This window comes from Piliocolobus tephrosceles, chromosome 5 (assembly GCF_002776525.5).
Source record: "Piliocolobus tephrosceles isolate RC106 chromosome 5, ASM277652v3, whole genome shotgun sequence".
In the NCBI taxonomy this organism is placed as follows: Eukaryota; Metazoa; Chordata; class Mammalia; order Primates; family Cercopithecidae; genus Piliocolobus; species Piliocolobus tephrosceles.
Window position 1 is genome coordinate 116,030,081 of NC_045438.1, and position 19,142 is coordinate 116,049,222.

Genomic DNA, 19,142 nt, shown 5'->3' on the forward strand with positions numbered 1-19,142 from the left:
GCCCAAGGGTTATTAATGAAAAAGTAAGCACACACATTTTCTGCCAGGATGAAAGAAAATCCCTCTGTTATTCAACTGGCATATAGGACTCTGAAATTAAATTGAAGGTCTGTTCCTGTCTTCTGGAAGTCAAACAGTTTTCAACAGGAAAGTTCTTATCATAACAGCACTTTGCTGTTGCGTGATCTCTGAATGACCCCAACTAAAAGGGTTTCCATTGTGAATCAGAAGCCCAGGGGAAGAAGTAGGCTTATTGTTATAGGTCACATTGCACACATCAGCAGAACTGGAACCCTGCTACGAATCAGCTTTAGTACCACCTCCTCACCAATGGGGCGTGTCAGATGTAATTCTTATTGGCAAAAAATGGAGCCATGTCTGCCTCCCTACTTTATCAGGTTGTGGGAGGGTAAAATGAGAGAATGTGTTAATAGTAGTACTGTTAATGACCAGCTTTTGCAAGATATTAATGTGCAAGCACTGCTCAAAAAGCTTTACATGCCAGGCACGGTGGTTCATGCCTGTAATCCCAGCACTTTGGGAAGCCAAGGTGGACGGATCATCTGAGGTCGGGAGTTCAAGACCAGCCTGACCAACATGGCGAAACCCCATCTCTACTGAAAATACAAAAATTAGCTGGTCATAATCCCAGCTACTCTGGAGGCTGAGGCAGGAGAATAGCTTGAACCCAGGAGGCAAAGGTTGCAGTGACCCGAGATGGCACCACTGTACTCCAGCCTGGGTGACAGAGCGAGACTCTGTCTCAAAAAAAAAAAAAAAAAAAAGCTTTACAAATATAACATATTTAATCCTGCAGAACAACCCCATTAGGTGCTATTATTTCCCCATTTTACAGATAAGAAAACTAAGGCACAGAAAGGATAAGTACTTTCCAGCCAGTGAGTAACGGAATTATGATTTGAAATCAGGCAACTTGGCTGGTCTGCACACCAACCCACTATGTGACATTGCTACTCATAAGAAAATACTAATGTCATGTTAAAATAGACATGAAAAATACCTGTATGTGACATAAGGATCTTATACTTTTAATTACCAGGAATAGATCTTGTAAGGCTGATAATAAGGCTGATAATAGCCCATTGCTATATTATTCAGTACTTAACAGAGGGCTAGATAGTCTACAGATATATTCACAAATTTGTTATAAAGGCTCCTACTTGAAGACAGTATAACAAATGCAGCATATATCAACCTACAGATACAGTCTTTCATCAGTCATTTTTATAGTCTGTTAGCAATTAATTTTCTTTCCCAGCCATTTTCCGTCGCTTGTTTTGAGCCTGAAGTATGGCCCATAAAAAGAGAAGCTGCTTAAAGAGATATGTGGGGAATCGGAATCTTCCTTCCCCTCATTTCATTAGTGTGCATGTCCTCTGTGGAAGTAGGATTAAAGAAGAGTTAGCAGTGAGGGAGAGGATAAAGCTTGGCTGATGGGAGGGGTGGCCAGTGTTTACACGAGCATGACTATGGTGGAAACAAAGAACGAATCTGGAGTATGAGCATGATACTTGCATCTGAGTACGATTTGATGATAAGATGGACTGAGCAGAAAGAAGACACAAGTTTGTTGTGGTGGGTGTTCTAGATGATGCCAGAGGAAGTTGCCGTAGTGGGTAGGGACTGCAGAACAGAGGACTCATTATAAGGGAACTGCCACATAAGTTTGGAAATAATAATTACCCCAACTAAATGAGAAAAAGGGAGTCTATGAGGAGAAACAGCATTAATCTTAGGCTTGATCAAAACAACAAATCAAGATTTAGCTATATGGGCCAGGCACAGTGGCTCATGCCTGTAATCCTAGCACTTCGGGAGGCTGAAGCGGGTGGATCACTTGAGGCCAGGAGTTGGAGACCAGCCTGACCAACATGGCGAAATCCTGTCTCTACTAAAAATACAAAAATTAGCCGGGCGTGGTGGTGCAGGCCTGTAATCCTAGCTACTTGGGAGTCTGAGGCACGAGAATTGCTTGAACCTGGGAGGTGGAGGTTGCATTGAGCTGAGATGGCGCCACTTCACTCCAGCCTGGGCGACAGAGCAAGACTCTGTCTTACAAAGGAAAAAAAAAAGGATTTAGCTACATGCATTGAAAGGGAGAGTAGAGCTGGACACTATAACAGCTATGACGCATTTCTTGGTGGAATTGGGAGTAATTCATCTACCGCCCCCTGCCACCATGACTCAGTTTTCCCATCTGTTCAGTAAGAAAATGATGCCTGCCATTCCTTTTTTTCACTGGAATGTTTTGAACACTCTGAGTTTTTAGGAAGACAAACCATGGTCTCACAATTCATCTATTTTCAGAGGTCGCAGGTGCATTGACAAAAGATCACTGTAATCACTGCTTGTATCCTTACACATTCTTAAGCCAATTCCAAAATGGAAACACACAATCAGGCCTTCTGCAAGCTGGAGGGTACTCTGAAGAACGGAGGGCCCAAACACAATGACTCAGTTATACTAAGTCTTAGAGATGTCACCCACTGTGGTAGGCATGAATAAATCTTCATTTAATTAGGCTGATCATAAGCATCCAAATGTGTCCATATCAGAAATCTTTTCTTTCATTTTAAAGGCCATTCTTGGCTGATACTGAATGCTCTTTGCATGTATTGGGTTGGCAACCTCAAGTTTGGTTCTTATAATTTTGGTTTAATTTACTATTAAGTTCACTAGGATATTTCAAGGAATTGTATGAGGAATGCCATTAGGTATGTACCAGTACAATGGCAGGATAAAGAATGAGCAGTGGAATATATATATTCATAAATATTTCACAATATACTTACAAACCTGTGTATGCATGTGCTATAAAATAGCAAACTTGCTGTGCCTGTCTCTGGTTTAACCCATGTCTAACTTTTTTGAACTCATCAATGCCTTGGATTGTGGAAAATAGAAGCAACCCCGTGATCAGAAGGAAGTACTCTCACTTATGCCCTCTTGAATGTATCTGTTCACTTCTATACCTTCATCCCCTTCTGTGTTTACTGGGTTCTAGGCTCTGTAATTACATTCACTTTGTCCATCTAAGCCAGCTACTTCTCCTACAGATCTGCCATTACGCCATAGTATAATACTGTCCATTTGGAACTTGACCCAGTATTAAGTACTGTTGTCTTTAGAATGATGAACAGAGAGGATTGTCCTTTTACTAAAATATTGTTCCTTTCCATGATAATGGCAATTAGTGTATTTTCACATATAACCATATCACAATCCCCCTCCCTTTGCTCTAGGGCAGAGACAGAAAACAACCTTGACCAATAGATTTAGTCCTACTAGAGTTCCTGCCTTCATTCATTCATTCAGCTAATACTAATACAACTCCCTCTGTCACAAGGACAACAAGCTCTGAGCCCTCATTGTCCCCCGCACTACTGGGTTATTGTTCTCTCTCAGTTCTCAGTACTGTCTCATGGATTTCCTCCCTCCTATCCTCACAGCTCTGGTCTGCTCTCTGGTTGACCCTGGCACTTGGCTCAGGTAGATGTGTTGACATTAAGCTGTTTATGTTCCCTACAGATGAAAGTCCTTTGTTCAATGAACAAGAATATATTATGAGACCACTGTGTTCCTGCCACTGTGCCAGGCGTTCACAAGAAATATAAATGTGGCCTGTGCCCTTAAAGTGCCTCCATCTAATTCATAAAAAATAGTTAACATACCTGAAGTTGATAGAGCTCAACTGGAGTTAGAGGGGAGGGCCTATTATGTCCATGAGGCCAAGAGTCGTGTGGTTAGACGATTTAGTTGTTGTGCAAACATCATAGAGTGTATACTTACTTAGATACAGCTAGATGGTATAGTCTACTATGTAGCTATATGGTATATATATGGTATATATATACCATATATATATATAGCTATATGGTATATATATAGCATATATATATATATAGCTATATGGTATATAGCATATATATATATAGCTATATGGTATATATATAGCATATATATGTATAGCATATATACATATAGCATATATATATATAGCTATATGGTAGCTATATGGTATATATATACTATGTAGACTATATGGTATAACCTATTGTTCCTAGACTGTAAGCCTCTACAGCATGTTACTATACTGAATACTATAGGCAATTGTAACACAATGGTAAGTATTTGTGTATCTAAACATAGAAAAGGTATAGTAAAAATATAGTATAAAATATTTTTTAAAATGGTACACCTGTATAGGGCACTTACCGTGAATGGAGCTTGTAGGAAATGGCTCTGGGTGAATCAGTGAGTGAGTATGAAGGCCTAGGACACTTTATAAACATTGTACACTGAGGCTACACTAATTTTTTTAAAATTTCTTTAATAATTAATCTTAGCTTGCTGAAACTTTTTATGTCATAAACTTATACATTTTTTAACTTTTTGACTCTTTTGAAATAACATTTGGCTTAACACACATACACATTATATGGCTATACAAAAATATTTTCTTTATATCCTTATTCTATAAGCTTTTTCTGCTCTTAAATTATTATTATTACTTTTTAAACTTTTTTGCTAAAAACTGAAACACAAATACACACATTAGCCTAGGCTTACACAGGGTTAGGATCATGAGTATCATTGCCTTCCACCTCCACATCTTGTCCCACTGGAATGTTTTGAGGTGCAGTAATACACAGGGAGCTGTCCTCTCCCATGATAACAATGCCTGAAGGACCTGCCTCAGGCCATTTTACAGTTAACTTTTGTTTTTTGTTTTGTTTTTTTAGTAAGTAGAAGGAGTACAATTCTAAAATAATGATTAAAAGTATAGTATAGTAAATACCAGGTAAGTATTTTTCAGCTTCATTATAATATTATAAGACCACCATTATACATGCAGTCCATCATTAACTGAAACTTCGTTATGTAGTGCATGACTATACAGTGAACTTTAAAGGAATGAGGAGTTGTACCTGATTGGAGCACACTTTACATGTATTAATAAGTGTTGGAAAATAAGTTTCCCTCTTTAGGTAGAGTGAAAGGAGTTCAGCCCTGTTAAATGTAAAAAGGAGTCATGGATGGCTTTTGTGGGTGAATGAGAGAGTGACAAGGGAAAGACAGTGTTTAAATGATCAGGATTATAGGAGAGAAACTGGAGCAAGGAAGATCTGCAAGAAAGTAGTGACAATGCAGGCATAGGCAGTGAGAAAGTAGAAAGAGACAGATATGAGATTCCCGCTCCCCCAAACCCCCCGCACCGCTCCAAAATGAAGTCTTGCTTTGTTGCCCAGGCTGGAGTGCAGTGGTGTGATCTCAGCTCACTGCAACCTCCACCTCGCAGGTTCAAGCAATTCTCCCACCTCAACCTCCTGAGTAGCTGGGGTTACAGGCATGTGCCACCACACCCGGCTAATTTTTAAAATATTTTTAGTAGAGACGGCGTTTCACCATATTGGCCAGGCTGGTCTCAAACTCCTGACCTTCAAATGATCCACCCGCCTCAGCCTCCCAAAGTGTTGGGATTACAGGCGTGAGCCACCACACCTGGCTGATATGAGATGTTTTGATAGAAAATACAACACAATCTCATAACTGGGTAAGGATGGATCCAACATAACTACAAGGTACCTAGAAATCTTATCCAAAGTTTAGGAAGGAGAGATGATTTGGGAGAGGACAAAAGTGGTTTTGGATAAGTTAACATAGGGATGATAGTGACATCCAGTTGCTATCCAAATAGGGATTTAGGTCTTCAGAAGGGTAGAGAAGGCACATTAGAAATGTAGACTTGAGCATTGTCAACATACAGGTTGTCAAGGAATCGTGTAGATCTTCAGTGATCGCTTTTAATTCCTCCCATAATGTGCTAGTTAGAATCCATCTTTCACAACATTGATACAGATTGAGTATCTCTTATTTGAAATGCTTGGGTCCAGAAGTGTTTCTGAATTTGGGGTTTTTTCAGATTTTGGAATATTTGCATTATATTTTACCAGCTGAACATCCCTCACCCAAAAATCCTAAATCCAGAATGCTGCAATAAGCAATTTCTTTAAGTGTCAGGTTGGTGCTCAAAAAGTTTCAGGTTTTGGAGCATCTCAGATTTTGGATTTTCAGAGTAGGGAATACTCAGCCTGTAATGATAGCAATGATAACGCGTAACAAATAATAGCAGCCACAGCAGGTGTGTTGTATTTCCAGTGTTGGTGTCCCATTAAGATTTGGAGCCACATTGAATGATGTCTAGGTTGGTGATACTCTCAGGAAGTGGGAGGTTTGGGGTTTTCAGTGACATATGTTGCAATTCATTGGGTGTTTGAGTGAACTTGGAAGATTGCCACGTTGACTGTCTCCTGCCTGTACCTCCAGAGCTCTGCTATAGCTGAGACGGGCTTCCCACGTGATGAGTTATCTTTGCCTTTCATGTGAGCTGTAGATGTACCATTGTACTTCCTCATTAGGCAAAGTAATAAGTACTTAACATTTAAACATATGTTGCAACATACTCCACAATCTCAGATATGAGTAGGTCATATTCATAAATTCTTTCTTAAACAAAAATTATAATTGTGTTTCTGCTGTGGTATAAACTCTCAATTCCCATCATCAGACAGTTATCTGGGCTGGGCATGGTGGCTCACACTTATAATCCCAGCACTTTGGGAGGCTGAGGCAGGAGGATAACTTGAAGCCAAGAGTTCAAGATAAGCCTGGGCAACAGAGCAAGACCCTGTGTTTACAGGAAAAAAAAACTAGCCGAGCACCATGGTTTGTGCCTGTAGTCCCAGCTACTTGGAAGGCTGAGACAGGAGGATCGCTTGAGCCGACACTGCAGTGAACTATGGTTGTGCCACTGCACTCCCACCTAGACAATAGAATGAGATGCCATCCGTGATATTTTTCCCTTGAGTGGCAGTTTATTTTTGCAAAGTTATCTCAGCCTGTGATCCAGTTTGATATTTTAAAAGAAATTTTCTCTCTTGTAAAAAAAATTATGAAGATCACCTTTGAATGATTTGCAAAGGGAAATGAATGTAATCCTATGAGAAGTTCAAAGCACTCTACATTATCTGTGGGAAGAATGCATAAAGCCTTTGGTGCCATGCCAGACTACTTTTTAAATTATAAGTATTTTGCAGAGAGCAATACAATTGCAAAGAATAATATGGAAGCAAACCTGCATTTGGATTTCTTCTCCTCTACTGTCTCTATAGGCTTCTTTCATCGAGACTTAAAGCCTGAGAACCTCCTCTGCATGGGACCAGAACTTGTGAAAATCGCAGACTTTGGTTTGGCCCGAGAAATCCGATCCAAACCTCCATATACAGATTATGTATCTACCAGATGGTGAATACTATTTTTCTCAAAATTATTTAATTGCACTTCTTTAAAAAGATATCATTATGCTAAGGATAATGTTAAAGTCACAAACATTAACTTTTCACTAAGAGAAATAGTGCAGTCTGAAACACATATTTATAGATATGTTGGTAGTGTATAAGGTTAAAAATCTTGTGTTCTAAATCATGTTAAAAGAAAACCTATTATGCTTTTCTATAATGTACGTAAAATTTTATATATAGGCCTTCCTGAGGACAGCTTCCCAAAAGAATTGTGTAAAATATTTTGCAAAGACCTGTCTGAGAACCATCTAATTGCTATTGTGAAAACTTCAAGACACTGGGAATTTGATTTAAGCAGTTTGCCGTGACCAAGTAGCCTACACACAAGTTGTAGGTTTTTTCCTCACTCTCCCTTTCTCTCTTCGTTTTCCCTTCCTCTTTCTCTTTTCTCTCTTTTTTCCTAATTCTTACTTTCTCAGTGTTTCTCAAAGATGCCATAGAGAAGTCTCCTGTAGATAAATGCTCAATAGAAAATATTGTGAACTAGAGAGGCACTACTTGTCAACAGCAGCCCATGGCAATTGCCAAGTTCTCACAATTCCATTACACCACAGTGAACTAGAGAGAAAATAGGAACATATACACCCCCTCACTGAGAACTGATTGTTATTTAATTTAATGTCTGAGCAGTGGAAGCAATAGCTAGCAGTTAACCTTTGTTCCTCCAGGTACAGGGCTCCAGAAGTACTCCTGAGGTCTACCAACTACAGCTCCCCCATTGACGTCTGGGCTGTGGGCTGCATCATGGCAGAAGTTTACACCCTCAGGCCGCTCTTCCCTGGAGCCAGTGAAATTGACACGATATTCAAAATTTGCCAAGTGCTGGGGACACCAAAAAAGGTAATGATACAGAACAAAGGCCGGTGGGCCAAAGCCAACAGCCTGCCATGCTCCCTCCGCTCAGCCCTGTTCAGCACTGGCACGATTGAGCACCTGCCCATTCTAGACTTTCTCTTGACCTCAGTCATTCTCCACTGCCCACATTCTCAGACATGGCAGACTTCTCTTCTTCCTCCTGTTCTTAAGTATGACATCTGTCATGGCTCCTTCTGTCTTCCTCTCTATATCATCTCGCCTCCCTTGCAGAACTTCTCAGTTCTCATTGCTACAACTCTTATGCCTATTCAGAAGTCTCCTGAATGTAATCCTTAGCCCCTGCCTCCCTCCATTATTACTCCACTCACATGTTTACAACTCTCTATGGGATTTTCTCCTGACTCCCTCACCATCACCTCAAACTCATCATTGCCTTTTTTTTTTTTTTACCACTCCACTAGCTTCCTTCTTTCATTCTCCATGTTCATTTGTGGTCTGATCATAATCCCAGAGCCCCCACCTTGAAGCTGAATTTCAGCTTTGCCTTCTATCTTTCTCCTACTCCCCATTCCCTTCATCCAAGCGGCTGGTGGGTAAATCCTGTTGAATATTGCCACATTACATGTCTCACGTGGCTCTTGTTCCTTCAAGTCCACTGCTGCCATCACAGACTGGACCGCAGTCACCTGCCTGTGTCTGATGGTATCTTCCCCATCTTTCTGCCTTCAGGTATTTTCACTCTGGCTTCTTGTCCAGTCTGTAGCCAGATTCAACCTCCTAAAGAACAACTCTGGTACTGACTTGCCCTCATAAAAGTATTGGTTGACTCCCCATTGCCCAGCCTCGTAACTCCTATTCCTATCGCTCACTCCATTCATTCATGTGTGTGACTTGGTTGGCGGCTGGGCAGGAGGGATTGGCTTAATATGAGGAGGTGGGCCTGCCTTTTCCAGGGATGCCTTCTGTGGTTTTTCTGAATCCTGAAGGTTCTCTGTGGTGCTGCCTAGTGGGTGTCCAACTTGGAAGTAAGGATATTGAAGTGCCTGGAATGACAAATAAGACTGGACTTGAAGCCAAGAGTTCAAGACAAGCCTGGGCAACAAAGCAAGACCCTGTCTTTAGAAAAAAACAAAAACAAAACTGCGATCCTCCTGTCTCAGCCTTCCAAGTAGCTGGGACTACAGGCACAAACCATGATGCCCAGCTAGTTTTTTGTGGTTTTTTTTTGGTAAAGACAGGGTCTTGCTCTGTTGCCCAGGCTTGTCTTGAACTCTTGGCTTCAAGTCCAGCCTTATTTGTTGAAGTGCCTAGAATGACAAATGTACCCCTAACAGCTGCATGCCCTGAAATTTCCCTGCTTCTGTGCTCTGCACGTAACACCCTCTGCCTGAGTGATATCTGTCACATGGCCATCAGTAATCCCCCCCTCACTGTTTCTCTAATCTCCTCCCCATCTTCATCTGTGTCCTATGTTATTAATATAATTATTTGTGTACTTAGTTGTTTCTTAGACCATAAGCTCACTCAGGACAAGGATTTGTTGTACGTTTATTTTCCCAGGTCCCAGCACCATTGCTGGTACAAACTAGATCCTCAAAAAAATTTTTTAATCATTTGAATGAATTACTAATGCCACCTCTTCAAGAAAATTTCCTGAGTCCAATGCTGGAATCTTTCTCCTCTGCATGTCGGTACCTGTACCTCTCTTGCAGCTTCTGTCACTTTTTACTGTGATTATTACTTTGTTTTTAAATAAATGCTCTTTTCTCTTTTAAGAACAGTAATACTCTTAAGCACAGGATTTATATTGGATCATTTTTGGATCTCCAGCAACACTAAGCATATAGTGGGCATTCCAGAACTGTCAAGTGAATGAATGATAAAAGCTATATGTATTGCCACTTGGCTTTAAAAAAGAGTGGAGGAACAATTACCTTAGGCTGTATGTTATAAAATAGTAGAGTGTTAGAACTAGAATGAACCTTAAAGACCATTTCTTTAGCATTTTCCATCATTCACTCCAGCATTTAGTGTCCCATAGAAATGATGCATGAAAAAGTGGAAAGCTTGAGACTGGGTGAAACGCCTTTCTTTGCTGCTGGTCTTCACATGTATACTCTGAATTATCAAGTTGAAGATAGCGTAGGTAGAGTTTCACAAATTTATTTATCCAGGAACGGGATTTTGTTTTGTTCTCTCCAAAAGAATGTCTCGTTTGCAATTTCAGAAACCTCTGTCTCATGGAACACAGTTGGGGAAATATTAATTTGTTTCAATCCCAAAATCTCAAGAGATGGACTATCTTACTTAAAGATTATTAAACAAGTTGGCAAATCCAGTGTCTTTTCCTCTATTCCCCCAATTTCATGATCTTGATAGTCTCTCTATTAATCCAAATCTATGTCTCATTCCACACAGTGCCATGGTAGTGAATGTGGGTGGTTAATGAATATGGGTGGGTAATGGCATGGTTGGCTTTCCATTTGAGGCACACATGCCAGAATACAAACTTCTATCACAACAATTGGCTGAGCAAGATTTTCTATCTTTTCCTTCTTTCAGACTGACTGGCCTGAAGGCTATCAACTTTCAAGTGCAATGAACTTCCGTTGGCCACAGTGTGTACCCAATAACTTAAAGACCTTGATTCCCAATGCTAGCAGTGAAGCAATCCAGCTCCTGAGAGACATGCTTCAGTGGGATCCCAAGAAACGACCAACAGCTAGTCAGGTTTTCTTCCATTTTCTTCTGTTATGGAGTTCATATCTAACTCTGAATAATTTCTATAAATTGCATGGGGAATATTTAGTATTTAGTATTATGGGTGAGAAATAGTACAGAATACCACTAATGGTGTACTATACAAGGTATGAGAACTTAAAATAGTTCAAAACTTACTGGGTATAAAGTAATTATGATGTAAACAATACAGTTGCTTTGAAAATGGGCATATAATTCACATGATACATTACCATTTATATGAAAATGGAAATAAACATATATTTATCTGTCTTTGGAGAATGTTTTCAAGTCTATTCTCTAAGAGTTTCAATTATATAATAGTTGGTTTATAAGCCGGTACTGGTTGTTGAAAGGCAACTTCTTGTTATGTAAAGTCCAACTGACTCATGACCTAAAGAGATTGACAGATGAGACAGAGCTAGGATAGTAACTGCACTTAGCATTTCATAGCACTTTATAGTGTGCAAATGCTTGAGTATATTTTATATGATTTTTAATCCAATGAAGACTCCATGAGACAGGCATTATTGTTTTCAATTCTGTAAGTGAGAAAACTCAATCTTGGAAAGTTTAAGCAATTTGCTGTAATAACTCATCCGCTAATTAGTTCAAACAGTGCAACTAACTACAATTAAACCAACTGACCTGAAGTATGAAGTCAGGTCCACTGATTTCATTGCTCCTGCTTTCCCAATCCATCTTCCCATGGGCCACTTAGACTTAAATAATGAAATATACTCAAAAGAGGTGTAGTAATGCTGTGGTCTCTTATCACTCACAGGCCTCTCGCAAGCCTCCTTTTGTGCTAGTTACATCTGGCTCCTTCTCAACTTGTCTCACTGACAGTTACTTTGCTCAGAGGATCAAATAAGTGACCAATTCTAATCCGAGAAGATGATTCATAAGAAGAAGAGTGATGAGGGTATTTGAAGAAAGTGCCAATGTGGTGGTAGAATTTGTGATAGCTGGAGAGATGATAGTTGGAAGAATAATTAAGGAGTGTAGAAAAGCAATTTTTCCGAAAGCTGAAGGAAAAAAGAACTACAGTTTGGTGTTGTAAGGCTTTGGATGGCTCAAGGGTTGGAAAGCTCTCAGGAATGCACTTCTGGTGGTGAAATTCACAACTGGCTACAGGGCAGAGAAGAAGCTTTTCGATGAACCCGGTGTTTTAATGGATGCATATAAGAAATGAAAAGAAAAAGATTCTGTAACAAGGAACCAAGAGAGGAATATATGCTTTTAAGAATAGTGTGAAAAGCTAAAAATACCCCCCAAATCAGTTAAGACTTGCAAAAATGTCTGCGACTACAGAGAAGGCTCTCAAGTTATAATAGACGCTAGAGTCTGGGACCTCTACCAGGCTATTCCCATTAATTGCCTCTGTATCTACACTTGCATATAATCATTACAGATGTTTTTAACTGTCCCAGGCCTACTCAGAAAGATTATGTTATGCTTAATAACTTTCATTCAAAAAGACAAGAGAATACAGGGAATATTTCAGAAAGAATTGTAAGCCCCTAAACTTTAAGTTATCTCTTGGCCATCCAGAAAACTCAGTTATCCAGAACAACTGACACGGTTTTGTTCTTGATAGGGAAGGGTTAACTATATCATGTGTTACACTCCTGGCACTTTTGGGATAAAAGCATATGTGCCTGCTTATTTTGTACTCAATTCTTCAGAATCTTCCGGGATCATTATGTTTGGCTCTTTCAGTTTTATATTATTTTTTTCTTCTTCTGTGGAATGAGGAAATAGGCTTGGAAGGATGAAATACCCTATTTAAGACACATAGCAAATAAGTTACAAAACCAGGATCTGTGTTGATCCAGAATGCTTTTTAGAAGTAGCCAGGGTAACAGCAGTGTAACTGACTACTATATATAAATAACTTTGTGTTGCAAGCATTACATATATTTTATGGTATCTTAGATAAGAAAAATCACAAGAGGTGTTAAAAATTCAAGATGCTGTTTTCTAGTTGGGCTAAGAAACAGTAGTAAACTGGTCACAATGAAATATAGCCCAGTAATCAAGACAGTGGTAACTTTCCTGGCTAGATTTTTCTCCTAAAGCCTTTTTTGTCATTCCAGGCACTTCGATATCCTTACTTCCAAGTTGGACACCCACTAGGCAGCACCACACAGAACCTTCAGGATTCAGAAAAACCACAGAAAAGCATCCTGGAAAAGGCAGGCCCACCTCCTCATATTAAGCCAGTCCCTCCTGCCCAGCCGCCAACCAAGCCACACACACGAATTTCTTCACGACAACATCAAGCCAGCCAGCCCCCTCTGCATCTCACATACCCCTACAAAGCAGAGGTCTCCAGGACAGATCACCCAAGCCATCTCCAGGAGGACAAGCCAAGCCCGTTGCTTTTCCCATCCCTTCACAACAAGAATCCCCAGTCGGTGAGCAGCCCAGATTCACCAGTGAGCTTCATGTCTGTTTATTCCTCTTCTGACCCCATTATTGGGTGAAATGTTTTCTTTTTCAGTATACAGAGTGTAATCATGGTAAATTTATGTTTGCAACAGCATGGAATTGTGAAAAGACCCTTGGCTTTGGAGTGAAAGATCTAAATTCAAGTTCTGGCTGTGCCTGTTAATAACGTTGTCACTAACGGGGGCAGTGTAGGGTAGTGGTTGAGAGCTGGCTTCTGCAGCCAGACTGCCAGGGGCTCAAATCTCAGCTCTGCTGTTTAGTAGCTTGATACTTGTGCAAGTGATCTGGCTGCTCTGCTCCTCATTTTCCTCATCTGTAAAATAAGGATAATAATAGTACTTACCTGATACAATTGCTTTGAGGGCTAATGAGTTAATACTTGAAAAGAATGTAGAATAATACCTGGCACCTAGTTACAACTCTGTAAAGGTTAGTAATTGTTATTAATCCCTATGGACTCAGTTTCCTCATTTGTAAAAGGAAGATTATAGTACATGTCTTATCTACCAGACAGGATTGTTCATGAGGATCAAAGGTCATGATGTTTTTGAGATGTTTTGAAAAGCATAAAGTGCCATATTAAAATTTTTAGATTGTTATCTACATTATTGCTGTTAATCGATACTGTTAATGCTGGGCTATTAACTGAGCCCAGATCTTTCTGCTCCTCTTGGGCTGGTTTTCAAAAGAAAACAATGAGTGTTAGATGTAATAAAATAATAACTTGACAGGGGGTTCTATTTTTCATTAACTTTGCAGTGCAGTCTGAAGAGGCCAGCTGTCTATCCTTTATGAAAAAGTGGCACTTTCTGTGTCAGTTAGTATTTGCTGAGTGCTGGCTCCCAACCACTGTGATGTGAGACACTGCCAGAAGCTGCAAGGGTGGTATCTCTGGCCTGCTCACTTTGTTGCAGCACACAGTTTAGAAGTGGTGTGTGTATGGAAATATCCTGTTGTGGCTAATTCTTTGTAGCTAAGAGATAGTAACCATATCTAATGAGAAGGCAAAAAAAAGCATTATTTGCACTGATTTCTATAAAAGGACAAGCTAACTGACATCTTAACCTTAATTTCTTACATCCATATTTGTAACAGTGGAGATTGTATTAACTCATCTAGGATGAGACTGAGTATGAATATAGCCATCTTCCTGGTGTGTGAGAAGTATCTTAAATTTTTTTTTATCCTTATTTTATACAACTTTAACATTCTTCATGGATGGCAGCCGATGTGATCTGTGAAGGATGAGTGAGACAGAAAGACTGGGAATGTGTTTTCCACAGTTGCCCCTTCAGATAAGTCATGTTATGCCCCAGGAGCCTCCTTTGCATAGCAGAGGAAGTTCAGAATGGATATTACTCATGGATGAGTTCTGTTAATGCCATATATTGCTTCCCCCCAACCCAATTTGTTTACACAGAAAATCACAGCTGGCCTGGAGCACAAAAATGGTGAGATAAAGCCAAAGAGTAGGAGAAGGTGGGGTCTTATTTCCAGGTCAACAAAGGATTCAGATGATTGGGCTGACTTGGATGACTTGGATTTCAGTCCATCCCTCAGCAGGATTGACCTGAAAAACAAGAAAAGACAGAGTGATGACACTCTCTGCAGGCAAGTGTGTTGCTCACATTTGTAAACAGACTGATTCTGGGATTTGTGAGATTATCAGTATGTATCTGAGGATACACACTGTCTCTCATGCTGACCCACGCCATGCTGTCTTCATTCAGGTTTGAGAGTGTTTTGGACCTGAAGCCCTCTGAGCCTGTGGGCACAGGAAACAGCGCCCCCACCCAGATGTCGTATCAGCGGCGAGACACGCCCACCCTGAGATCTGCAGCCAAGCAACACTATTTGAAGCACTCTCGATACTTGCCTGGTAATATAAATGACTTGGCTTTACTTTGATTATTTTTTTTATTTTTTTATTTTTTTTTTTGAGACGGAGTCTTGCTCTGTCGCCCGGGCTGGAGTGCTGTGGCCGAATCTCAGCTCACTGCAAGCTCCGCCTCCCGGGTTTACGCCATTCTCCTGCCTCAGCCTCCGGAGTAGCTGGGACTACAGGCGCCCGCCACCTCGCCCGGCTAGTTTTTTGTATTTTTAGTAGAGACGGGGTTTAGAAACCCTGTCCTTGCAATCACATATTCACGAAGGTTCTGTTTTAGAAGGCAGATACTAGGGGGCTTCCCTTCAGAACTGAGGGGAACATCATAGAAATATTTGCTGAAGCCCAAGCCTCACTTTTTTTTTTTTTTTTTTTTTTGAGATAGAGTCTCTCTGTCGCCCAGGCTGGAATGCAATGGCGCCATCTCGGTTCACTGTAGCCTCTGCCTCCTGGGTTCAAGCGATTCTCCTGACTCAGCCTCCTGAGTAGCTGGGACTACAGGTGCCCGCCACCATGCCCGGCTAATTTTTATATTTTTTAGTAGAAACAGGGTTTCACCATGTTGACCAGGCTGGTCTTGAACTCCTGACCTCAAATGATCCACCCACCTCCGCCTCCCAAAGTGCTGGAATTACAGGCATTAGCCACCGTGCCTGGGCCCAGGCCTCACATTTTTATCTTTTATAGTCACCCAAGATAAGAAATATGGTATAGGAAACTGGGTCCAGCCTCCAGGGAGGGAGGAACTGGCAAAAGCTGGGCAGCATGTCTGAGGCTCCTCTACCAGACCAGGTTTAGGGGAAATGGCCACTAGGGAAACCAGGGTGGGAGCTTAGTCACAGCATCCTGGCAGTACTACAGGGGTTAAATGTCAATGCTATAGTTTGGTGGGTACCCAAGCCTGTCTCCTGATTTTCTATATTCCAAACTTACTGCATTAGTGAATCATTCATTCAGTACATATGTATTAAGCATCTACTGCGTGCCAAGCACCGTGAATATTATTGTAAACAAAACAGCCAGGCGGGGCCACTGGGTCACACAACTCTGGGGAATTCCTTCACTCTGTAGTCTACACAGTGGCTTTATACAGCAGCTTTGCAGACAGTATCCTCACCCTCACACAGCTTATATGCTAGTGGTGGGAGAGAGACTTTAACAAATAGACAAACAGTAATCACAGATTGTTAAAGAATGGTCTCAATAAGCAACTTGGCTGGGCCCCCAAAGAATGAGAAGGAACCAAATGTGCAGAGAGCTGAGGGCAGAGCACACCAGGGAGAGAGTAAACAGTGAGTGCAAAGGTCTGGAGGCAGGAGAGGGCTTGTCCTGTGAAAGGAACAGCAGAGGCCAATGTGGCCAGAGTGTAGTGAGAAAGGAGGTGACGTAGTGTGTAGTATGAGGCATCTTTTGGGGCCTTGTAAGAAATTTGGATTTTGTTTCATGAGCGATGAGAAGTCCTTGAAAGGTTTTAACTGAAGGAGTGATGTGGTTGTATCAACACCTGTATGCTGAATAGGGGAGGAGCCAGCAAGCTGGAGCTGTTGTCCAGGTGAGAGGGGGTGGTGGCACAGGCTGGGGTGCAGTCAGAAGGGAGGAATGGGGTGAGAATGGTAGGCCCTCTTGATGCATGAAATTCCTACCCTCTGATTGGGAATGTGGTTTCTAAAGATTGCTAGACTTCATCAGGATTGACATTTTGTTCTTAGAAGACTGGCCTCACAGGCCCCAGGGTGAGCTGGAAGAAGAGAAATCCAGATGACAGATATAGAGTGATCCAGTATGAGGGGCCAAGCCTTGAATTATAGTGACCACAGGCCAAAAGGAGCAGGGAGTGAATCAGAGAGCTATTTTATTTCTTTTTGGTTGTAGGGGAAGAAGAAGAAGGATAAAGGGGGAATTTAAACTTTCAGTTCCGGAAAAAAGCCACAGTGCCTGTGGGAATTGGGGTGATCTAGATGAAAAGTGGCTTTTGTCTTGAGGTCAGGGTCAAGGCAACCCTGTTCTGGGAGAGACAACAGCTGGTGAGGGTTCCTTGTACATATCAGAGGCATCAGCATGTGATGACAGGAATGGTCCAGGTCGGGTGAGAAGATGGAACCCTGGGGACGAGACAGAAAGAGGAGAGCAGAGGGCTGCAGAGTTGGAGGCTGGGGTTGGGGGATGGAGAAGAAACTGAAAAGGTGACTGAAAGGAAGTGGTTTGTGAAGGGGAAGAACGGCATGTCCAGTAGCGGTGAGGCCCAGGATGGCACCAGAGGGTCAAGACGTGGGACAGATCCATTGGTAGAAGCATAAGAGGCCTCTCTTGGGCCACCCACCAGTGAGATATCTTTCCTCGGACATCTGTCAGATGACATCATCACAGTCAGTCTTTGCTTTGATTATTGCAGCATACAGAGGTTTTTGACAAATTGAGTTCTACATTAATTTTATCTTTGTCGTCTGGTGTAAGGTTCATTGTGTGTTTTGCATTTTAAAATCATTTCTTCTCTATTAGGCATCAATATAAGAAACGGCATACTCTCGAATCCAGGCAAGGACTTTATTCCACCTAATCCATGGTCTAGTTCTGGCTTGTCTGGAAAATCTTCAGGGACAGTGTCAGTAATCAGCAAAGTAAATTCAGGTGAGTAATGATCATTAACCCCTAAATGGCAAAAAGCAAATTCCCTGGATGCAGCAAGGTGGGCAAAAGGAGCCATGGGATGAGCTTTGGAAGCACAGGGGCCTTTGTGGTCTGAAAGCTCAGGCCTCTTTTCCAGCCCTATCCTCCTCTCTTTCTTGGCAGTGGTCCCTCGGGACTCAGCCAGCTCCCATGGGAGTCTGCCTTCAAGGGTAGCTGGAGAGTAGAGCATAGTCTTTGCTGGCTCAAGGGAAAAACAAAAATACCTTTACAGACTCCTACTAGGCCTGACAGCTAAGGTCCTGGCTGTAGCAAACACCCTCCTCCTGACGTAGAAGTCACCCTTGGCTGTGTCTGCCTTGTTCCAGCCCGTCCCCTCCGGATGACCAAGCCGCAGGCCCAGAGTATCAAGATCCCTTCTAGTTGGAAGGTGGACAGTTTGGAAGACCCTCCCCACTTTTTTTGTTAAATGAATGAATAAATGTCCTGAGTCTCAAGGCTGACTAACCTTGTTCACAGTAGAGGCATTTCCTGCATCATTTTTCCCTCAGGCAGGCAGCCTCTGCTATGTGCTGCTTCCCCTCTGCACTTCCAAGTGCACTGCCCTCATCCATTAGGTGTTTGTTTACTTTAAGGAATACAAAAAAGAAGGAGATAATATAGCAACACCTGTGTAGCCACCACCCAGCTTAAGAAGTCAAACTTTGGCCAGGTGTGGTGGCTCATGTCTGTAATCCCAGCACTTTGCTCGGCTGAGGCTGAGGCAGGCATATCACTTGAGGTCAGGGGTTTGAGACCAGCCTGGCCAACATGGCAAAACCCTGTATCTACCTAAAATACAAAAATTAGCCAGGCATAGTGGCAGCAGGCCTGTAATCCCAGCTACTGAGGAGGCTGAAGCAGGAGATCACTTGAACCTGGGAGGCGGAGGTTGCTGTGAGCCAAGATCGCGCCACTGCACTCCAACTTGGGTGATAGAGATTCTGTCTCAAAAATAAAAAAAATGTTCAACCTGGCAAATACACATGAAGCCCAGTGTCTGTGCCTTTCCCGCCTCCCTGCTTCCCCTTACCTCCCCCCATGCCAGCCTGATCGAGTGTTTATTTAGGTTTGTATAAACTTCATAGTGTGGTTTTGCAGGTTTTAAAATTTATTTGAACATAATCTTGGATTACTGCTACATGTATTTAAATAGATATATGTGTAGCAATTATAGAGATATATGTCATATATTATATAAC

General features: G+C 41.6%; 1 protein-coding gene across 8 annotated transcripts in view; it reads left to right on the forward strand.

The window, feature by feature from the left end:
- Positions 1–19,142, forward strand: part of CILK1 (ciliogenesis associated kinase 1) — a 60,421-nt gene that overhangs the window by 34,419 nt on the left and 6,860 nt on the right. For 7 of the 8 annotated variants that reach the window (XM_023223006.3, XM_023223003.3, XM_023223007.3 and 4 more), the window contains 7 exons: positions 7,194–7,326; positions 8,051–8,222; positions 10,761–10,928; positions 13,037–13,378; positions 14,812–15,002; positions 15,122–15,270; positions 17,776–17,904. In XM_023223006.3, coding sequence (XP_023078774.2) covers positions 7,194–7,326; positions 8,051–8,222; positions 10,761–10,928; positions 13,037–13,378; positions 14,812–15,002; positions 15,122–15,270; positions 17,776–17,904 — 1,284 coding nt within the window. The remainder of the gene's footprint in view (positions 1–7,193; positions 7,327–8,050; positions 8,223–10,760; positions 10,929–13,036; positions 13,379–14,811; positions 15,003–15,121; positions 15,271–17,775; positions 17,905–19,142) is intronic. The other variant, XM_023223009.3, reaches the window with a different exon arrangement.